The sequence below is a fragment of the Podarcis muralis genome, chromosome 6 (genome assembly GCF_964188315.1).
Source record: "Podarcis muralis chromosome 6, rPodMur119.hap1.1, whole genome shotgun sequence".
NCBI classification, from domain to species: domain Eukaryota; kingdom Metazoa; phylum Chordata; class Lepidosauria; order Squamata; family Lacertidae; genus Podarcis; species Podarcis muralis.
The window spans coordinates 1682573-1705367 of NC_135660.1; the positions used below are offsets into that span (position 1 = coordinate 1682573).

Consider the following 22795-nt stretch of genomic DNA (forward strand, 5'->3'; position numbering starts at 1 on the left):
GTTTCTGGGGGGGGGGGGGCGCTGCTGCCGGTGTCCTCCCCGTCGAGTCTCGCCTTGCCCGGCGCGTGGCGGCTGCCCTTTCCCACACTCTGCCGGCTGCGCTGCCAAGCCCCGCGGCTCGGCTTGTCAGCGTTACCGGGCTCGGCGGGCGGTAATTCCCGAAGAAAGCCGGCGGCGCTTGAAGAGCTGGCAAGCCCCCATTTGCAAGTCTGTTTTCCGCAGCCCTTGGAGAGGATTAAGTTCCCTCCTTCCTGCCGGGGAACCTCCAAGCTTTGGGGGTGGGGGGGGGAGGAGGCAGCAAAGCGAGGCAGGAAGGAGAGCGTGGCTTGGCTGGGTGAGCTTTGGCAGGGGCAGGGAATGAGAGCCGCGAGGCGGGCGCTGCGGGCGGAAGCGCTGCCCGCCGAGCTCGCAGGCAGCCAGGCAGGCAGACGGCGAGAGCCCCGCGCTGGGCGGTGTCTTCTCGCCGCCGCCGCCCCGCCTCTCGCCGCCCGACTCGCCCGCCTCCCTCCCACGGAGGTAGGCTGGTGTGCCGTGGGAGGGAGGCGGGCGAGTCGGGCGGCGAGCACACGCGGGGCGGCGAGCGAGCTCCCTCCCACATCCCATCGCCGCTCGCTTCGGCCGGCCTACTGGGCTGTCGCAGGCGGAAGGCCTGCGCATGCGCGAGGTTTTCGCGCCTTCCTCCAGTAGGCCGGCCGAAGCGAGCGGCGATGGGATGTGGGAGGGAGCTCGCTCGCCGCCCCGCGTGTGCTCGCCGCCGCCGCCCCGCCTCTCGCCGCCCGACTCGCCCGCCTCCCTCCCACAGAACACAAGGCAACGTTCCGCGGCACACTAGTGTGCCGCGGAACACCGGTTGGGAAACACTGGTTTAGTGGTCCTGGCCCCTTAGGAAGTCAGACTATCCTCCACCAGGGCCAGGGCCTTCTCAATGATGGCTCCGACCTGGCGGAATACTCTGTCCCAGGAGGCCAGGGCCCTGCAGGATTTAACTTCCTTTCGCCGGGCCTGTAAGACAGAGCTATTCCACCTGGCTTTCAGCTTGAACTTAGCCTGATCTTTTATTCCCCTTCCTTCCCTCCCTCTCCCCTTTTTTAGGAAGATTCCCCACTCTGAGACCCCACAGCTAATTCTCCCCTGGTCTCCTCGCTGGCCCAAATAGGACTAATTTAGCCAGCTAGCCCTGGTGATCATCTGATGTTTATTGGATGGATTTCCTCCCCTAAATTGATTATTGAATTCAGAATTTATCGTTATTCATGTTTTATACTGTATTTTATGCTGTTTTTTGTTGCATCAATTGTTTTAAATTTGCTGTTGGCTGCCCTGTGCCTGGTTTTCTGAACCGGGAAGGACAGGGTATAAATAAAACAATATTTATTATTTATTTACTGGTCTTGATGGCTGGGCTCTGCTTCCACAGTTGGAGGCAGGGATGCTTCTAGGTCCCAGTTGCTGCAAACGCAGGAGAAGAAAGGGCTCTTGGGGTCAGATCCTGCTTGCAAGGTTTCCACAGGCATATGGTTGTCCCCTGGGAGAAGGCAATGCTGGACTCAAGGAGCTATTGGCCTGACCCAGTAGCCCCCTCTTAATGCCATTACCTGCAATTGCTGCTCAGAAGCATTTCTGGGTGGCTCCACATGAGAAAATCCCCACCAGCAGGACCCAGACGGGGAGAACTTTAGGAAGGAAATGCCAGCCAGGAGGTTGCGCTTGGAGTGTAATGATGGGGAAGAATCACAGCTGTCAACGTTTCCCTTTTTAAAGGGAAATTCCCTTATTCCGAATAGGATTGCTCACAAGAAAAGGGAAAAGTTGACAGCTATGGGAAGGATGCTAACTTTAGCAGAGGTCCTGAGCTGACCTGAGATGGAGGACCAGTAACCAGGTGAAAATGGGTTTTGTGTGTGTGTGTGTGGAAATAAGAAGCTTTGCTTATTAATGCTGCTCCAGAGTCAACAACACCACCTTGCTATTTTGCTGCACTGCATACTAATAGCCCTCATTAGGTTGACAGACTCCCAAAAGTCATTTTTTTTAATAAAAAAAAAAGTGGCATGCAACTGAAATTGTTATATACATATAAACAAACAAGCAGACAAACAGACAAAAAAACCACTTTCTGTTCCCTTATTCAGGAGAGCAGAGCGTCAGCTGGAAGGAAGTCTGGTCTAGTGGGCAGATCCTGCTATAACGAGAACTGGAGGCATGTTTCTTCTGTTTGGTTTTAGGAGGCCTGTTTCTGAATTGCAAAGTCCCTGGGAGTGGCGGTGGGACTGGCGGAAGTGCCTTTGGCAGTGGGAGATGTTCTGCGGAGGGCGTCCACCAGGGCGGGCAAACCTGTAGGGGGGAAGTCATGGGGGGTGGGGGGGGGGAGAAAAGAAACCCATAAGAGGAGCCTTGCAGCTGGATCAAAGAGGTCCTGAACATCTGGAACAGCTCTTGCTGGAAGCCACAGGAGGCGAGAAGAGGGCATTTGTGCCCAGGTCCTCCTTCAAGGTTTCCCCAAAGGGGTACCTGGTCAGCCAATGCTGAGAACAGGATGCTGGACTGCATGGACCATGGGCCTGATCCAGCCAGGCTCTTCTGATGCTCTCATCAGGCCCAAGGCACATCTGGTCCACCATTCTGTTCTCATGGGGGTCAACCAAGACGTCCCATTGCAAAGCCCCCAAGCTGGACATGCGCACAGCCTCCTCCCAGTTAGAGCTATTCAAGCTTGAATAAGGAGGTTTGAGGGCCCCTCTTGGCTGTTTTCTTTTTAGCTTCTTGTGGGTGTGCCCTGCAATGTGGAAGCCCTGTTAGAATTCCTGCTCTGTGTTTGCAGTCATGAGATTGTTGTCTATCACATGACAGTGTATGTTTTGACTCCACAGACTGGGAAGTGACAGAGACAGGATGTTTGTGTTCCTGTGTTCCGTGAAGTGGGACTATTGTCCTTTGTTCTTTCTCTCTTTGCTGTCTGATGCTAGAGAGAGAGGGAGCCATGTTGCAGTGATCCGTGTGTGTGTTTAGATGTAAATAAAGTAAAGGTAAAGGGACCCCTGACCATTAGGTCCAATCGCGGACGACTCTGGGGTTGTGGCGCTCATCTCGCTTTATTGGCCGAGGAAGCCGGTGTACAGCTTCCAGGTCATGTGGCCAGCAGGACTAAGCCGTTTACCTTCCCGCCGGAGCGGTACCTATTTATCTACTTGCACTTGATGTGCTTTCGAACTGCTAGATTGGCAGGAGCAGGGACCGAGCAACGGGAGCTCACCCCGTTGTGGGGATTCAAACCGCCGACCTTCTGATTGGCAAGTCCTAGGCCCTGTGGTTTAACCCATAGCGCCACCCGCATCCCTGTAAATAAAGTAGATTAGCCAAAGTGCTGAGTTGCTGAGGTCTGTCACGCAAGCTGCGAAGACTCTGCGGATCCCTAAGTGTGCCTATGTCTGTTGGCATCGGTCGCTGTGATGTTCGGGCAGAAGAAAGCTTTTGAAGCTCCCGAACCATCGGCCAGGAGGGAGGGAACATGCCAGTCAGGTATGTGTCTCTGCCAGGGTTCTACTCAAGAGTAGGACGAGCTCCTGACCATGCCATCTGTCATGGATGCTTTAGCTGAGATTCCCGCATCGCAGGGGGTTGGACTAGATGACCCTTGGGGTCCCCTCCATCTCTACACTTATATGATCCTATGAGTCCCCTCCCCAGGGCAAAGAAGGGACGGTGCCTGAGAGCCTCACCCCTTGCGATGCCCTATGCACTAAAGCACCCTTTGCCCACCTGGAGAGCGCCGGGGTTGCAAAGGCTGCCCGACAGGAATGCGTAATATTTGTTACAACCATTCGCCCAAGTGCTTCCTGCATTCCTCACACCAGGAAGAGGTGAAATGATAAAGGTTTATAAAATGATACCCGGCGTGGACATTGTTGTAGGCGCCATCTATGCAGGGCCATGGGGGCCCAGGCACCCACAAATTTTCAGTGAAGGGGCTGGGCAGTCCCCAAAGTTCTACGAGGCAGTGTGCACCCTCTGGAAGGGGGCAAGGCAGTACATCTGGTCATTGTCATGCACTTTGGAACTCCCTGCCTCTTGACGCCTGATATCAATACCCAACTCCCCCAACTTTTCCTTGGTTTCTGTTCTTGGGGGACAGGGGGCGGGTGGGTGTCGGGGACTCCCTGGTCCTGAATGGGGCAACTGTGCCCCTGAAGGACCAGGTGCGCAGCCTGGGAGTCATTTTGGACTCACAGCTGTCCATGGAGGTGCAGGTTAATTCTGTGTCTAGGGAAGCTGTCTACCAGCTCCATCTGGATGAGACTCTCCCTGCCCGCGGACTGTCTCACCAGAGTGGTGCATGCTCTGGTTATCTCCCGCTTGGACTACTGCCATGCGCTCTACGTGGGGCTACCTTTGAAGGTGACCCAGAAACTACAACTAATTCAGAATGCAGCAGCTAGACTGGTGACTAAGAGTGGCCACCGAGACCACATAACACCTGTCCTGAGAGATCTGCATTGGCTCCAGTACGTTTCTGAGCACAATTAAAAGTGTTTGTGCTGACCTTTCAAGCCCTCAACGGCCTCAAAGGCCCAGTATATCTGAAGGAGCGTCTCCACCCCCATTGTTCTGCCCAGACACTGAGGTCCAGCTCTGAGGGCCTTCTGGTGGTTCCCTCCCTGCGAGAAACCCAGTTACAGGGAACCAGGCAGAGGGCCTTCTCGGTGGTGGCGCCTGCCCTGTGGAATGCCTAACCACCAGATGTCAAAGAGAACAACAACTACCAGACTTTTAGAAGACATCTGACGGCAGTCCTGTTTAAGGAAGCTTTTAATGTTTGATGTATTATGGTATTTTAATATTTTGTTGTAAGCCGTAAATATTTTGTGGGGAAAGCCAGCCAGGTGGGCGGGGTATAAATAATAAATTATTCTTATTATTATTGGTTTCTAGATCCTTGATCATCTTGGTCACCCTCCCCTTTACGCTCCCCAGCTTGTCAATAGCCTTCTGAATTGGGCCAGAATTGGGTCAGAGCCGGATTTGGGGCAGTGTGACCGTCTCACTTGCAATGGGCTCTGATCTGAGAGGGGGCTCTTGGGGGTGGGGCTGCAGCAATGATGTAAAATGGAAGGCAAGAGGCAGCAGTGGGGGTGGGGGCTGAATTTTGGTGTCGCAAGGGGTGCCTCTGAAATCCGAAAGCCCCAAATCTGCCACTGACTGGACCCAGCACTCCAGGTGTGGTCTGACCAAGACAGAATAGAGTGATACTATGACTTCCCTTGATCTGGACACTCGACTTCTGTGGGTGCAGCCTAGAATTGCATTAGCTTTTTCTGCCGCCGCATCACGCTGTTGGCTCATTTGAAGCATGCAGGGAAGAAACAGATACACAGAATAATTTCCAACCCCCTGGAAGCTGCCTATCTGTTGGAAGCCGCCCAGAGTGGCTGGGGCAATCCAGACGGGATAATAATAATAATAATAATAATAGGCTGCAGCCAAGGAACAGGCCCTGCAAGTCCGCTTTTATCTTACCCACGTCTGCTAACCTCTGGTGTTGCTCAGACGGTTCACTCCGATCCGGTCAAGGGGGATTCCAAACCGCCTCTTCGGAATTTCCACAACTTTCCTGCGGAATGAGATGAAATTAATTGGGATATCCCAATGCCCCTTTATTGCATACGCTCCATCCTAACTGCCCCCCAAGTGGTGCTCTCCAGATGTTTACAGCTCCCACCAGCCCCAGCCAGACAAGCCCTGCACCAAAACTGTCAGGGGGCTGAGACGACTCTTCTGCAAGGACGTTCTGTGTACAGATGCTTATAAAATTATTCATGGCCTGGGGGAAGTGAATAGAGAATGGTTTTCTCCCTCATGGTACTTGAACTAGTGAACGTCCAGCGAAGCCGAATGTTGGAAGGTTTAAGGTAAAGTAAAGGGACCCCTGACCATTAGGTCCAATTCTGGCCGACTCTGGGGTTGTGGCGCTCATCTCGCTTTACTGGCCGAGGGAGCCGGCGTACAGCTTCCGGGTCATGTGGCCAGCAGGACTAAGCCGCTTCTGGCGAACCAGAGAAGCGCACGGAAACGCCGTTTACCTTCCCGCCGGAGTGGTTCCTATTTATCTACTTGCACTTTGACGTGCTTTCAAACTGCTAGGTTGGCAGGAGCAGGGACTGAGCAACGGGAGCTCACCCCGTCGCCAGGATTCGAACTGCTGACCTTCTGATCGGCAAGTCCTAGGCTCTGTGGTTTAACCCACAGTGCCACCCGTGTCCTGGTTGTTGGAAGGTTTAGGGCAGAGAAAAGAGCATAGCTGAACCCTGGAACTCACTTCTGCAGGAAGCAGTGATGGCCAGTAACCTAGAGATCCTTCCTGGCCATGAATTTATTCTTTTAAAACTATTGATGGCTCCTAGCCAGCCTGGTTCACCTCGGCCTCTACAGCTGGAAGAAGTGATGATTCTGAATCCCAGATGCTGAAAACCACAGGAGGGGAAGAGTGTTGCTCTTGTGTTCGAATCCTGCTTGCAGGTTTCTCATTTGGGGCCCTGGTTGGCCCCTGTGAGAATAGGAGGCTAGACGAGATGGGCAGTGGGTCTGATCCACCAGCCTCTTCTTGCGGCCTTATAAGCATTAGAACTAGTGCAATGAGGCCCACCTGGTGCAATGCTAGGATCCAGCGTGTGCAAGACCTCTGTTTCTTTTGCAGGACCCTAGGACTTGCCGATCAGAAGGTCGGCAGTTCGAATCCCCGTGATGGGGTGAGCTCCCATTGCTCGGTCCCAGCTCCTGCCAACCTAGCAGTTCGAAAGCACGTCAAAGTGCAAGTAGATAAATAGGTACCACTGCGGCGGGAAGGTAAACGGCATTTCTGCTCTGGTTCGCCAGAAGCGGCTTAGTCATGCTGGCCACATGACCCGGAAGCTGTATGCCTGCTCCCTCAGCCAGTAAAGCGAGATGAGTGCCGCAACCCCGGAGTTGGTCACGACTGGACCTAGTGGTCAGGGGTCCCTTTACCTTTAAAAGAACCAGAGTCTCACAAGTGACTATTGGAATTGGAACGCATTTGCCACTGTCGCTTTCAGAGCAAAGCTCATTGGCAGAGCGCTTTCGCTGGGGACGTCCTCCCTCTTGTGGCCATCTCAAGCTACAGCAAGGCTTAATCTTCACTTTATGCTTGTGAAACATGGACCACTTCTAAATGCCATCTCCAACTCCTCAAAAGATTCCATCAACCGGGTCTCTGAAAATTTTTACACAACACTTGGGAAGACAGGTGAACTAATGCCAGTGTACTGGAAGAAGCAAAGATCACCATTGTTGAAGCAATGATTCTTCAACACCAACTTTGTCTCCCTGGTCATGTTGTGAGGATGCCTGATGATCGTCTTCCAAAGCAACTACTCTATTCCGAACTTAAAAATGGAAAGCGTAATGCTGGTGGTCAACAAAAGAGGTTGAAAGACTCTCTCAAGGCAAATCTAAAGAAATGTAGTATAAACGCCAACAATTGGGAAACACTGGCCTGTGAGCGCTCCAGTTGGAGAACAGCCTTGACCAAAGGTGTCATGGGCTTTGAAGACACTCAAACTCAGGACGCGAGGGAGAAATGTGCTAAGAGGAAGGCACGCTTGGCAAACCCTCACTGGGATCAACTCCCGCCCAGAAACCTATGTCCCCACTGTGGAAGGACGTGTGGATCCAGAATTGGCCTCCACAGTCACTTATGGACTCATTGTTAAGACCATGTTTATGGAGGACAATCTTACTCGGCTACGAGGGATCGCAGAAGAAGAACAGCAAGACTCAATCTTGCTTATTGGGGCTGATGAGATCCATAGTTCTAAACAGCTGGAGGGCACCAGGTTGGGGAAGGCCGATGGAAAGCTTTCTGCTTCCTTTGACAAATCACTACCTCCATTTGTGTTTTGAGTTTGATGCAAATTAATTTACGTACGGTGCAGAAGTGTGCGATGCATATTATTGCAAATTTGTTTTAGCATTGCAAGCCCCCTTCTGCTTGTCCCCTGCCTGGAAGACACGGGTCTGAGCTCCGTCCCACTAGTCCCATGCTTCCTAGGCACAGTGGCCTTGCCTTTGCACTGCTTCTCTTCCCACCCACTGAAACCCGCTCTTTAGCGCTAAATTGGAACAAACAGCAGTCCGCGGAAAACATGATTGCCATTTGTTCCGATTCAACACTAAACCGTAGGTTTCCTGGGGGGAAGCAGCAGAGCAAATGGAGGTTTGGGTGAGTCCTTCGTTGTACACACATTCTTGCTTACAAAACTGCCAGCATCCATAAGGGAGTGCAATTTAAGCATGTGCAGAGTTCTTCCTGTGCATAGAAAGCAACCTTTGGGTCTCTTCTGCAGTTCCATGACTCTGAGATCCAGTTCTTCCTCACAGCTCACCTCTGCTTGGCTTTCAGGTCCAGGGAACCGGCCGAAAGCCTGTCGAGAGGGGAGCCAAACCCCGAGAAACTCCGCTTCTTTTTTGTTTCAATGACATCATTTTCGAGGGACACCAGCTCATCGAAGAGGAGAAGCTTTGCGACCAAGTCAGCAGCTGGCTTCTCCTGGCCAGACAGGGACAGGCGACCCTCGCCCAGGGGAGAGGAAGGAGCTGAAGGCTGCTGCAAAGGAGAAAAGAATGATCTTCCAGCTATTATTTATGGATTACTTTAATTATCAATATCATTAACTGAGTCTACACTTTGGAACTCCCTGCCTATTGATGTCAGGTAGGTACCTTAACTGTTCTATTTTTGGCATCTGCCAAAAAATGTTCTCTTGCCAACCCCTCTTGTGTTCCTGTACTAATAATCTAGGAACTTTCACCATTAAAAAAAACTAAGCTAAGTTTTACTGCCTGTGCAGCTTTTTCTGAATGCGGTATGTAAAAGCGCATGAACCCAACCTTTGGAATGTTTGTGAGTATAGTGGTACCTCTAGTGAAGGACTTGATTTGTTCTGGGGTGCCATTCACACCCTGAAAAGTCTGTAACTAAAGCGCCGCTTCTGCGCACATGCGCGACACAATAGAGTGCTTCTGTGCATGTGCGAAGTGCGCAGAATGCTTCTGCACATGCGTGAAGCGCGCAGAACGTTTCTGCAAATGTGTTATGCACGCAGAACACTTCTGCACATGCACGCGCGCCGAAACCCGGAAGTATACACTTCTGAGTTTGCCACATTCGCAAACTGAAAAGACGCAACATGAACCTAACGCAACACGAGGTACCACTGTAAACCATTTTTTTAACTTACCAGAGGTGTGGTCTTTTTCCTGTACTGGGGAAAGCATGAAACTTTGGAAAGAAACTGGAACTACAGTCATATCTTAGGTTACAGACGCTTCAGGTTGCCTTTTTTTGGGTTAAGGACTGCCGGAACCTGGAAGTACCGGAACGGGTTACTTCCAGGTTTTGGCGGTCGCACATGCGCAGAAGCACCGAATCGCAGCCCATGCGTGCGCAGATACGCCACTGTGGGTTGCGAAAGCTGCGGGTTGCGAATGTGCATCCCTCACAGATCACGTTCGCAACCCAAGCATCCACTGTACCTTGCAGGGGCACATTTTAAAGGTTTTAGAACCTCTATTTCCACACTTGACTTTGCTGCATATTTTGCGCAGTCATGGGCTGTGCTTTTCTTCTAGGGAAAAAAGTGCTGGTACTGCATGCCCTTGAGTAGCCCCAGAAGAAAAAGCACCGGATTGGCCTGATCCAGGAGGCTCTTCTTATGTTCTTACATCCTTAACATAACTCTCTGCCATGGACTGGCTGGATTCGGAGGAGTGCTGCGAGGCACCAGCCGGGGAACCCTCAAGGGAATCCCCAAGTGAAGAGTCAAGGGACAGGTGGTGGGCCAACAATGGATGGTCAGAGAGAGAAGACAGGGAGGAGGAGGTGTTGAAAGCTGAAGAGGTAACAGGTCTAAGTGAGCAGGAAGAGGCTGTGGCAGAGGGCAGCCCAGAAGCAGAGGCAGAAGCGGAGGCTGGAGAGGAGCAGGGACAGAGGGAGCCATGAGGCAGGATGCTGAGGGAGCCAGGGAGGTCCCCCCCTCCTGCTGTAACCAGCTCCCCTCTCCGCTGGTCTCCAAGAACGCGTAGAGAAATGAAAAGAGCAGAACAGTTGTGCGCAGATGCCGTTTGAGACTGAGTGGGGAAAACCTGGAGTGGAAGAGCTTAGAGAGGGATGGGAAGGCAGGGAGCTTGAGTCCTTGCAACCATGTCATTGGGGCAAGACCTACTGGGAAAGTGATTGTAACATACCCCGAGTACCCAAAGAAAATCGACTAAGCCTGAATGCACCCATATCGATATCGGAATAACAAATGGGTATAAATAGAATAACTATACGGACCTTTGCCAACAAAGGTCCGTATAGTTAAAGCTATGGTTTTCCCAGTAGTGATGTATGGAAGTGAGAGCTGGACCATAAAGAAGGCTGATCGCCGAAGAATAAATGCTTTTGAATTCTGGTGCTGGAGGAGACTCTTGAGAGTCCCATGGACTGCAAGAAGATCAAACCTCTCCATTCTGAAGGAAATCAGCCTTGAGAGCTCACTGGAAGGACAGATCCTGAACCTGAGGCTCTAAGACTTTGGCCACCTCCTGAGAAGAGAAGACTCCCTGGAAAAGACCCTGATGTTGGGGAAGATGGAGGGCACAAGGAGAAGGGGGCGGCAGAGGACAAGATGGCTGGACAGTGTTCTCGATGCTACCAGCATGAGTCTGACCAAACTGCGGGAGGCAGTGGAAGACAGGACGGCCTGGTGTGCTCTGGTCCAGGGGGTCACGAAGAGGCGGACACGACTAAACGACTAAACAACAACAACAACATAAATAGAATGAAGCACTGGGGTCAGATGGACTTTCGGCAATTTATTATAAAAAGTTCCAGGGTGCACTTATTGAACCGCTTAAGGACACCATGAATTTTGGTGACTGGAGTAATTCCCGCGTCATTTATTACCCTGATCCCAAAGCAAGATGGTGACTTAACAAAGACAAAAAATTACAGACCTATTTCTTTATTGAACTGTGATACTAAAGTATTTGCTACAATTATAGCTAACAGACTAAAAAAGACACTGACTGAGTCATTCCACAGAGACCAAGTCGGGTTCTCACCAGGCTGACAAACGAAGGACAATATAAGAAATGTAATTAACCTAATAGAGTCTTTGGAAGTGAGAAATGAAAAAACAGGCTGCATTAATATTTTTAGATGTGGAGAAAGCCTTGGTCATTTTTGATTAAGGTATTAGAGAAAAAGGACATAGCTAATTCTTTCCTGGCTGGAGTTAAAGTGATCTATATTGATCAATCCGCAAATACTTTAGTAAAAAAAAGGGTTGTGTGGACCTGAGCTGTATTTGGGTTTAGTTGAGCATCGGAGACTTATGACTTCAGTGCTGACCTGGCACCACCTGAGCTTCTGACAACTTTCTCCTCTTCCAGGAATTTGCCTGTTCCTCTTTTAAAGCCACTTTTGTCCTTGCCTCTAGCATAGAGGAAGAAGGAGGAATGATGGCAGTAAAACTCTTCTTTTGGTCTTTTCAAACTGCTTTTAAGAGCATTTAAAAAGAGAGACAGAGATTTTAACTCTGACCGCTCGAGGGCGCTTTGAAATAAGAAATCCCAGCCTAGGAGAACGTCTTCAGTGCAGAAATTTGGGCTTGCCAGAAACAATTGGGCCTTTTTTTGAGATCACCACTTACCTCTTGCAATGCCGCTACCTGGAAAGTTGTCCTGGATTGCCACTGGAAGAGGGTGATGGCCAAGACGAGGTACCCAGCCGCTCGCTGGCAACGCAGCATCTGCAAAAGAAAGCAGCGCCACAGTCCTTTGCCCGGTCCAGTCCCACACAGGTGGGTGCCCACTCCAAGCAGGGGGAAGTTCAAGGTGTGTACAGTATTTATTGACTCAGGTATTATCAGCTACACTTGCACGGTGTTGCAGGAATTTATGTATAGGTTGGGGGGGGGTTGCCCCTCCAGCAGATATCATGCACACGCAGCCCACTACCAAAACCAGCACAATCACTTTTGTGACTTTTGTGCTTTATTCCCCACAAAACACTTCATCACAGTTTCTTCCTATCTATTCAAAGGGCCTTTGCTGCGCGATACCAAATGTCACAATTCACTGATCAATGTATCTCTGTACTGGCTCACTGGGAAAACTTCAGAAATTCATCTAGACCTGTGAGCTCAGCTCCTCAGCAGCTCCTCTGCCTGAGTGATAATTCCTGGCCTCCTGATACCTGAGTGCCAGACAGGTGGCCATTCCAGAAATAAGAAACCCAGATGAAGACAAAAGGGTGTGATGAACTTGGCTGGGAAACAGGGAAATGTAAAGATCTCATTTGTTCCACTTGATGGGTGTTTGGTGGAGGGCAAGGGGAACCATGGGGCAGGGTCCAGGATGCTCAGATTACTGCCACCAGACCTCCCCTTTCATGATGTAACCATGATGTATGAGTGATGTAGTTTTTTTGGGGGGTGTAACATGGGGGTTAGTAGCTAATAGAAGTTTCGGTTCTCTTTTGTTCTGGGCTTCCATTTTGTTTCACCTAGTGGCAGGTGGGAGTCCTGTCACGACAGTCTTCAATAAAGACCAAGCCTACTGGCTGCTGTTTTGCTCAGATATTCCTGGCTGGTGTCCTTGTTTTTTTTGTCCAAGGGAGCCCTCAGATTTCTCGGTTAACAGTGGCAACCATCAAAAGAAGAAAGTGCCATATTTTAAAATGCAATGTCAATAAAATGGAAATTTCTCCTTTTGGGTGGAGGAAGCGGGGAAATAAACTAATAATATGGTAAACCAGAAACGGTAACAGAAGAAGCAGAGATTATAACTTTAGAAAATCCAAGCTGTTTAAAATGCCTGGGTGAATAAAATGGTCTTCAAAGAGACGAGCTTTGCAGAAATTAAAGAGGAGAAAGGAGAAAGCAACTAAAGGTTAGGAAGAACTTTCTGGAGGTAAGAGACCCCCTGGAAGGTGGTGAACTCTCCCTCATTGGTGGTGCTTAAGCTGAGGTTGGGTGGCCATCTGTCATGGATGCTTGAGCTGAGATCCCTGCATTGCTAGATGACTCTTGGAGTTCCCTTCCAACTCTACAATTCAATGATGAAAATTCCTGGGTGAAGGTCCTGGGATTCTTCAGCAGAGGAAGCCATGGAGAAAGAGGTTTCTCTCTGCTGATAAAAGCTTTAGATAAAGTAAATGTAAAGGACCCCTGACCATTAGGTCCAGTCGTGACCGACTCTGGGGTTGTGGCGCTCATCTTGCTTTATTGGCTGAGGGAGCCAGCGTACAGCTTCCGGGTCATGTGGCCAGCATGGCTAAGCCGCTTCTGGCGAACCAGAGCAGCGCACGGAAATGCCATTTTCCTTCCCGCCGGAGTGGTACCTATTTATCTACTTGCACTTTGATGTGCTTTCGAACTGCTAGGTGGACAGGAGCAGGGACCGAGCAACGGGAGCTCACCCCGTTACGGGGATTTGAACCGCCAACCTTCTGATCGGCAAGCCCTAGGCTCTGTGGTTTAACCCACAGCACCCTCTGTAAATCTAGAACCCCACTGCTGTGTTTTAAATGTCACAAAACAACCATACACACTCGGAATATGTTTGTAGATGCTAAGGGTAGCCCAAAACCACCCCTGTAGATTCTCCATCCCATTCAGGGGGTAACAAAATATGGGGAGGGAGGATCTTGGAACTTCTCGGTCCTGGTGTTCTGGCAGAACTCTTTTCGATGGTTATGGCATCCTACAAACTTTGACCAGTGAGCCACGACTGGCATCCCTTTCCTCTGGCCCATGTTGCAGAGGCCGATGGGAACCAGACTCAGGTTGTTCACATACCCACAATGGCTGCTTTCTGCCCCCACAGTTGGGGGCGGCAACGCTTTTGAATTTCAGTTGCTGGAGACAGGGCCGGATTGAGGTTTGATGCGGCCCTCAGCTCCTGAAGGTCATGGGGCCCTTTTTATGTCCAGCTGTCCTTTGTCCACAACAAATGGTCGCTGATTTTTGTGTTGAATATATGCTAGATGGTTATTTATGGACATCACAGGTATCTCAAGCCATTTGCAAATCACAAATTATGTGTTTTATCCCAGTAATTGTTGATCTGAAATACAATTAAGAAGTATACCCCCCGCCCCAAGCATATATCTTATACATAAATCCGACACTGGCTGGAAACCAGAGGAGAGTGTTCCTCTTGTGCTTGGATCCTACTTGTTTCTCACAGGAATCTTTGTCACAGTGAGAACAGGTTCGTAGGTTCATGGCGCTGGAAGGGACCCCCGAGGACCATCTAGTCCACCCCCTGCAATGCAGGAATCTCAGCTCAAGCATCCCTGACAGATGGCAACCCGACCTCTGCTTAAAAAGCTCCAAGGAAGGTAGAGCCCACCACCTCCCGAGGAAGTCTGTTGAACGGCTCTTACCGTCAGAAAACCTTTAGTCTTAATCTCCCTTTTGGTAATGCAGTACTGGATCTGCCATGGGCCTCATCCTGCAGGCTCTTCTGATGTCCTTCTTTGCCTTCCTCTACGGCCCCTGGCGATAGGGCAAATCTCAGCAACAGAGTATATCTGCTTTGCACTCCTGTGCCGCAGGGGGGGTTGGACTAGATGACCCTTGGAGGTCCCTTCCAACTCTACAATTCTACGATTCTGTGAATCCCTGACAGATCTCCCAGTGAGGCTGGGAGCTCAGGTAAGTGCAGGCAACACTCAGCGGGTCAGCATGACGGTCTGACTCAGTATAAGACGGCGTCTTGTGCCCTTTGAATTTTTATGCAGGTTTCTGCGCCGCCAAACTGAGAAACTGCAGCCTATCGCTGCGCAAGGAACCCACATCCTGATTATCTGCCTACGGAAGTGGGGGCGGGGGACGTAAAAATAAATGGCAAGGTTAAACACACACTTTCCCCCCCTTCACGGCGAAACATCTGCGCTGCTGTTCATTCATCCCAGCGAGCTAAAAATAAGCTCCTGTACGCTAATCAAAATAAACAGAGAGGTCCTGAAGTGCAAAAAGGCATCTTGACTTCAACACAATTCAGGTAACTCTGGGAGTGGAAGAAGTGGGAAAGGTAAACGGCCAAGCTCTGCTTACAGGTTGCCAGGGGTCTTCAGCCTTGCCCTGCAACTAGCTGGTTGCACACACAATAATAATAATAATAATAATAATAATAATAATAATAATAATAATAATAATATAATTTATTTCTACCCTGCCCATCTGGTTGGGTTTCCCCAGCCACTCTGGGCAGCTTCCAATAAAAGATTAAAAATGCATGAAAAGATCAGTCATTAAAAGCTTCCCTAAACAGGGCTGCCTTCAGGTGTAATAATAATAATAATAATAATAATAATAATAATAATAATTGTTGAACTGTGGAACTCCCTGCTTCATGAGAGATGGCAGCAATGCTTATGGGTAACAGCTGCTGGAAATCCTGCAAACTATTGTCAGTCTGACCTTGTAGCCTTATAGTCCAGGGTCAGCTGCGCACAAGGTTCAAATCATCCACTGTTAGATCTATATCTCACTTTTTCTCCAAAGAGCACAAGGCGGCTTAGACATTTCTGCCCTTTTCTATTTTATTCTTACAACAACCCTGTGAAGTAAGTTAGGCTGAGAGACAGTGACTGGGCCAAAGTCACCCAGTGGACTTTGTGGCTCAGTGGATGATTTGAACCCTGTTCTCTCAGGTCCTAGTCTAGCCCTCTAACCACTAGGCAACACTGGTTGACCAAACGGTATCCTATGCAGGTCCAGGTGTGCTAAACTGACACACAGGCCTATCCGGTATCTAGGACTTTCCCCACTGAAATCAGCTCTCCGACAGCACTAGACTTCTAGAATTGGGACGGCTGCTTTTGCCAGGTTGCCCCAGAAGTGGGCAGCAAGTCTTCTCCTTGACAGCTTTATTATGGGATGGTTCATCCTCATTTTGAGATCAAAGCTGATCCAAAATGAATGAGGCAACCTCACATTGTTACAGGAATGCGTCATGCTTTGAAAGGTTTTAAAGCAGAGGTTGGGTGGCCGTCTGACGGGGTCCTTTAGCTGAGATTCCTGCATTTCAGGGGGTTGGACTAGATGCCCCTTGGCTTCCCCTTCCAACTTGATGGTTTTATGATTCTGTGAAATATCCTACATGGAAGTTGGAGCAAGCTTGTATTCTGCTGCTCCGCAGGGGAGGACCCCAGCCATTGCATTTCAATGACAACCAAGGAAAGTAGAATTTGCTTTCTGAAAGTGAAAGACACCTGACATTGGAACAGGCTCCCTCTCCTTCCTTGGATGTTTTTCAACAGAGGTTGGGTGGCCATCTGTCACGGATCCTTTAGCTGTGATTCCTGCACTGCTGGGGTTGTTGGGATGCGTCCGGGGAGACGGGGGCGTTTGGCAGGCAAACTCCAGTTCCTGAAACAGCATCAATCAGCGAATCGAGCCTCCAAAACGTTCAGAAGCTGAGCATGCTCTTATCAGCAGAGTGAACGAATCTTCACAATGGAAGTGGTGGACAGAAACATGTGTGAGCATTGTTTATTCAGCATAGTTCCAGAACAAAGGAAAAACATGTCTGCTTCCCTTCATGTCCAGCAAAAAAGCATAGCAAAAGCAATATACAAACGGAAGTTCCCAGCAAGCCTGTGCTGGAAGTAAACAGGCATGTGACACACAACAATCATGCCTGTTCCTTTTAAGGTGGAACGGAACTATGTCCTAACAGGGGGTTGGACTAGATGACCCTTGGGTCCCTTCCAGCCCAATGGTTCTATGATTCTAAGACCATCCTGGGCCCATTCAATCACCGCAGGCTAAAGCAGCACCTCTTCCGAAGAAGAACCAGGGGGATGCCAACCTGGGTTTCTTCTTCTTTGGCCAGGTGAAAAAGAGAAGCTGCAGAGAGATTTCTTCCTCCTTTCCTTCTATTGGGCAAAGCGCTCGCACTGTGCTCACATTACAGCCGTACCTTGGTTTTCGAACAGCTTAGTTCTTGAATGTTTTGGCTCCCGAATGCCGCAAACCCGGAAGTGAGTGTTCCGGTTTGAAAACTATTTTTGGAAGCAGAACATCCGGCAGGGCTTCCGTGGCCTCCGATTGGCTGCAGAAGCTTCCTGCAGCCAATTGGAAGCCGCGCTTTGGTTTTCAAACGTTTTGGAAGTCGAATGGATTTCTGGAACTGATTCCGTTCAACTTCCGAGGTACCACTGTACTGTGCTGTGAAGTTGTTGTTTTCCTTGGTATTATTTTTATTATGATTCTTTGCATTTACATCCTACCCTTTCCCCCAAGAAAATCCAGGGTATACTTGGTTGGAGTGTCGGACTAGGACTAAGGGGACCCGGGTTCAAATCTCTCCTTGGCCCTGAAGCTCATTGGGTGTCCTTGGGCCAGTCACTGCCTCTCAGCCTCAGTTTCCTCACAGGGTTTTTGTGCAGGATAAATGAGGAAGGGGAGAACTGCTAAGCCACCTTGAGCTCCTTGGAGAAAATAACAGGATACAAATGTAATAATCATAATTCACATCCGCTTCATGGGCATGTAATGAACTTAGAATTGAAGTATCAGCCCCCACTGAATTTCCATCCACTTTCTTGAACTCGAGGGTTGGTAGGTGTTAATGACAGGAACTCTGAGATGGCAAGAATTTCAGCATTTTGGTAACTTCTGAAATTCCTTGTTTATCTCAAAAAAGGAGTTGGCTGGTTGCTGTAGCAAAAGCCAACAGAGAAGGGAAAATAACCGCTATGTTGACGTGAAAAGGGCAATTTTGCTCTTATATCCCGGGAGAAAGATGAGCCACAAGTAGTTTGCTATTTTATTTTATTTTAAAAAAACAAGGCTTTGATCCTGAGGACTTACGAGAAAAGACATCTTGCAGAACGCAAGCGGCTGATGCCGCCAGATAATGGGCACCATCAATCATTTACTTAAACCCTGTGTCAGGATGTCCGAGACTTGAGAAAACACACTTCCTTTCGTTAACACTGGAAATGAGCCAAAACAACCTGAAGTGGTTGTTTTTCTTAGAAGCTGTGACTTTTGGGCAATTTTCCAGCAGCTCTGGGAAAAAAAGTTCCCTTTCTTTTTCTTTTTTTGTTAGAATCGCCTTTGCTTGTCCTTGGCGATATCGCTGTGTGGCCAACCCTAATTGGCTAGGTTGTGCCGTGAACCCTGACTGGTTGGGATCATTCAGGTGGTTAATCCAGAAAGGAATAAGATGGGAATGAAACGATAGGAACATAAGAAAAGCCTGCTTGGATCAGGCCAATGGCCCACGGAGTCCAGCACTCTCTTCTCACAGCGGCCGACCAGATTCCCCAGTGAGAAACCCAAAATCAGGATTTGAACACAAGAGCAACGCTTTCCCTTCCTGCCGTTTCCAGCAACTGGAATCCAGAAGCATCGCTGCCTCCAACTGTGGAAGCAGAACAGAGGCATCCCGGCTAGTAGCTGTAATAAACGAAAATCTGCCCTTATTCCCTTATGAGGGACACAAGAGCCCTTTTAGAGTCCTTTGCAGGTTCTCCATCGGTCGGAGAAAAGAACAGAGGCCAAGCAGAGAATACTGAGAAGCAAAGCAGCTCGTAAGCCTGATCTTTATTGAACTGTTGCAACAGGGTCCTCACCCCCCACACGCAGGAGGGAGGAGGAACCCAGAAGAATGGTGTGCAAGTCTTTATATAGACTTTTGAAATTGCCTACCTTGGAGTCCAAGACCACCCCCAGAAACACCATACCTACATCACAGAAGGGGTGTAACTCAAGACCACCCCCCAGACACATCATACCTACATCACAGAAAGGGCGGTCTACAACAGAAATGTGAGTGCGTTGTTTACCTCCTGTCTGGCAGGTTACCTGTTAATGCTTACTTGATTGGATACCCTGGGGAGCCTGGCCAGTCTTTTGTAGTGACGAATACTTAGTTCCTGAGCCAGGTCACAGGCTCACCCTATTCATACACAGACATACCCTTAAGACCAGTTTTGTGAATGACAATGGGGAGGCTTTTCCATTTTCCTTTGACCTTGCAGAGAAAACATTTGGTCAGTCTGGGAGCCCAAATGGTTCCAGGGCTGTTTTCCTGTGCTGCTTCAGACATGTGGTTTATATCTTTATGTACGTGTTTGCTTGGTACATTTATGAACATTTATTATATATATAAGACCTCCATTTATTTGTTTCATGGCCATCGATAGCCCACAGCTCCTCCATGAATTGTCCCAATCCTCTTTTAAGGGCATCCAAGTTGGCTGGTGTCACAGCCTCCTGCACAAGTGAGTTCTGCAGTTTAACTATGCACTATGCGAAGAAGTCCTTTCTTTTAACTGTCCTGCGTCTTCCGACACTCAGCTTGGACGGCTGGCTGAGCCAACAGCAGCCAGAGATATCGAACAGGATCAGAAAGGGAAACATCATCGCACAAGGCTAAGTATTCAGGGGACGAAAATTCCTATTGGAACAAAAATAGCTAGGATCTACTCAAAAACCCGACTCCGGGTGTCAACACTTCAGGGCTCACACGAGGCTGTGGGCACATCTTGGCAAAAGTCCTCTGCTGAAACAGGGGTGGCGCAAGGTTATATTTGACTTTGCTTGCTTCCGTATTTATTTATACTATATTTAGCCATTGGCTCTTAAAATCAAGATTAGGTCCATTAAAGTGTGGCTGTGTTTAGGAGATTGTGGTGGTTGGATCAGAGGCCAAGAGAGAGGAGCAGCTGCTGCAGGGGTAAAAGGTGGCCAATACAGCAGGATTGGACCTAGAATCGTAGAACTGAAGGGTTCCCAGGGGTCATCTAGTCCAGCCCCTGAACTGCAGGAATCCATTTGCTCCTCCCAGGCCACCCTCCAGTTTCAACAGCCTTATTGGTGTCCCTTTCAGACTAAAGGTACACCCAGTGAAGCTGCATGTTGCAAGGTTCAAGGCAGAGGAAAGAAAGGATTTCTTCATGCGGCAGAGTTCAACTATGGAACTCACTCCCACAGGAGATAGCGATGGCTGAGATGGTTTTAAAAGAGAATTAGACCATTTCCAGGGCTATCGATGGCTATGAGCCAGGATGGCTATGCTCTGCCCTTTGCATGTGGAGGCAGAGATGCTTCTTAGTCCTGGTTTCTTGAGACCACTGGCCGGATCCTGCATCCTCGTCTTACATGCTCAAAAGTGCTGTTTCCCAAAGCTGCCATCTACACCCCCCTTTGAGCAGAGATGACTTGTCCATTGTGCTTTAGCAACCTTTGGAATGGACTACTGCAGGGGTCAGCAAACATTTGCAGCAGGGGGCCGATCCACTGTCCCTCAGACCTTGTGGGGGGCCGGACTGTATTTTGGAAAAAAATATGAATTCCTATGCCCCACAAATAACCCAGAGATGCATTTTAAATCAAAGGACACATTCTACTCATGTAAAAACACGCTGATTCCCGGACTGTCCGCGGGCCAGAATGAGAAGGTGATTGGGCCTGATCTGGCCCCCAGGCCTTAGTTTGCCTGCCCATGGACTACTGCAACACAGTGAGGCCGCCCTTGAAGACAGTTCAGAACCTTCAGCTGGTCTAGAATGCAATGACTGCTAGCCAAGGGGACTTCCTGAAGTCATATAACTCCCATTGACTGCCGGTTAATTTCTCAGACGAATTCAAGGTGCTCAAATTAGTGCTTAAATCTCTACATAGGACTACAATACGACTAATTTAGCCAGCTAGCCCTGGTGATCATCTAATGTTTATATTGGATGGATTTCCCCCCTAAATTGATTTTGGAATTCTGAATTTATTGTTATTCACGTTTAATACTGTATTGTATGCTGGTTTTTGTTGCATCAATTATGTGTTTTAAATTTGTTGTTAGCCGCCCTGAGCCTGGTTTTCTGAACCGGGAAGGGCGGGGTATATATAAAAAAATATTATTATTATTATTATTATTATTATTATTATTATTATTATTATTACTTGGGGTCCTAAATACCTGCAAGGCTGACTCCTTTCCTACAGACCAGACCAGGTGTTAAGATTAGCGAGGGAAGCCTCCCTTGGTTGGTTCTCTTACCCTTGGCAGTTCAAGGAGAAGAGATCCGATAGCCATCTTCAAATATCCGAAGGGCTGGAAGATGGAGGAAGCCTGCTTTCTGCTCCCGCTCCAGAGGGCAAGACCCGAACCGGTGGATTCAGATTGCAAGGAAGGAGATTCCAACTAAACATAGGGAGTGCTTTCTGAGAGCAAAATACAGTGGAATGGACCCCTTTGGAAAACAGTGGACTCTCCTTCCTTTGGAGGTTGTTAAGCAGAGGTTGGCTGGCCACTTGTCATTGATGCTTCAGCTGAGATTCCTGCATTGCAGGGGGTTGGACTAGATGACCCTCGGGGTCCCTTCCAACTCTGCAATTCTATGATTCTAAGAATAACAAGCAATGGACATGAGCAAAGACTGTCGCACGTGGGCTGAGTCTTTGTCTTGTTACTTTCATCCAGGTCTGTGTTCGAAACACCTGAGTCCAGGTGTCCATCCCCCCCCTCCTGTTTTTTAGTGTAGGAACTTATTCTGAGCTAACTTTTCGAAGGCTGATTTCTCCTCTGAAAGTTCCCTGGAGAATGAATCAAAGGGGTTGGGAATGACTTTATCGGCTAAGAAAATCCTCCTTTCCCTAAACGCTAAAGTCTCACTTCTTGTCCATTCTGCAAGCTGGAGAACACCATTATTATTATTTTCAGTAACACAGCAACCAAGTTGTTGAGTCAACTTGCTTCTCTGGCATGTTTCTTTAGGGGCATCATGCTGTGAAGTTATTTTATTATTTGTGTATTGCATTTATATGCTACCTTCTCCGAAGAGCTCCAGGTGCTCTGTGCAGAACTTCTTCCCCTGTGAGGGAAGTTAGGCTGAGGGAAGGCGATGACTGGCCCAAAGACACAGTTGTGTTTCATGGCTGAGGTGGGAATCGAACCCTCGTCTCCAAGGTCTAACACTCTAACCACTACACCACACTGCCCACACTGCATTTTTAAAATCAGCTGAACAAAGGCATTTAATAATAATAATAAATAAAAGTAATATGATCTGCCGTTCCCTGCCTTCAGACAGCTCTAAGAACAATGCAAACAGCCCATTCCAGACCACCATTTGACACACTGGGATAATTTTGGTCCATTTCAGCCCTGTTTGAGAATTGCAGTGAGACACACAGCGTGCAGGTGGGGGAAGCCCCCTTGTCACCCTATGCAGACTTTGCATATTCTTGCTGGTTCTGAGCAGAACTTTTCAAAAGCAGCAGTGCTACGATGGAAGCAAAGGGTTGTAAGAAAAGCAAGACACACAGACAGAGATGGCCTCTGCTCACTCACCTTGCCTGGAGGAAGCTTGGAAGATCAGTCCTTCAAATCTTCCCAAAAAAACTCCCCCTGGTCCTTCCAAGCTGGTTCCTCTTCACTTATCTCTGATGTTCACTTTTCTCTCGGAGTTTTTATAGTCTCTGAAGGCGCTCCTGCACTCCAATCCCTGCCTCTGCTCTCTCTTACATCATTTCTCAAGATTTTCCACTGCTCCTCGTCTCGAATCCCTCTCTCTCTCGGTCGGTCTCCCTCCCCTCTCCACATGCTCATTTCAACTGTTTTATTTATTGCTCCGATCAGGGCAATTAGATTATCGAGAAATGAGACCTGGGCGGGCTGGATCAGATTGGGGGTGTGTGGGTGTTTCTATCTCTTCCCGACAAAGCCCAGCTGGACGCCTCTTCTGGGAATCTTGCAAGTTGGGTGAGGGCCACAAAAA

General features: G+C 49.0%; 1 protein-coding gene across 2 annotated transcripts; it reads right to left on the reverse strand.

The window, feature by feature from the left end:
- Positions 1-2038: 2038 nt before the first annotated feature.
- Positions 2039-22588, reverse strand: OSTN (osteocrin). 2 transcript variants are annotated; one of them, XM_028728495.2, is made up of 5 exons: positions 22369-22588; positions 11709-11807; positions 8397-8617; positions 5529-5608; positions 2039-2334 (listed from the first exon to the last, which is right to left on the reverse strand). In XM_028728495.2, exons 2-5 carry the CDS (start codon positions 11805-11807, stop codon positions 2222-2224), a joined length of 513 nt encoding a protein of 170 aa, XP_028584328.1. In that variant the 5' UTR covers positions 22369-22588; the 3' UTR covers positions 2039-2221. The 2 variants fall into 2 exon arrangements, with proteins under 2 accessions (XP_028584328.1, XP_028584327.2); XM_028728494.2 differs by lacking the exon at positions 22369-22588 and adding an exon at positions 14447-14825.
- Between the last annotated feature and the right edge of the window lie 207 nt (positions 22589-22795).

Coding starts and splice junctions, on each gene's coding strand:
- OSTN (XM_028728495.2), bottom strand. CDS start 11,807: ATGCTGCGTTGCCAGCGAGCGGCTGGGTACCTCGTCTTGGCCATCACC. Junction 5,609..8,396: donor GACCTGAAAGCCAAGCAGAG/GTGAGCTGTGAG, acceptor CTCATTCCGCAG/GAAAGTTGTGGAAATTCCGA. Junction 2,335..5,528: donor CCGTCTGAGCAACACCAGAG/GTTAGCAGACGT, acceptor TCCCCCCTACAG/GTTTGCCCGCCCTGGTGGAC.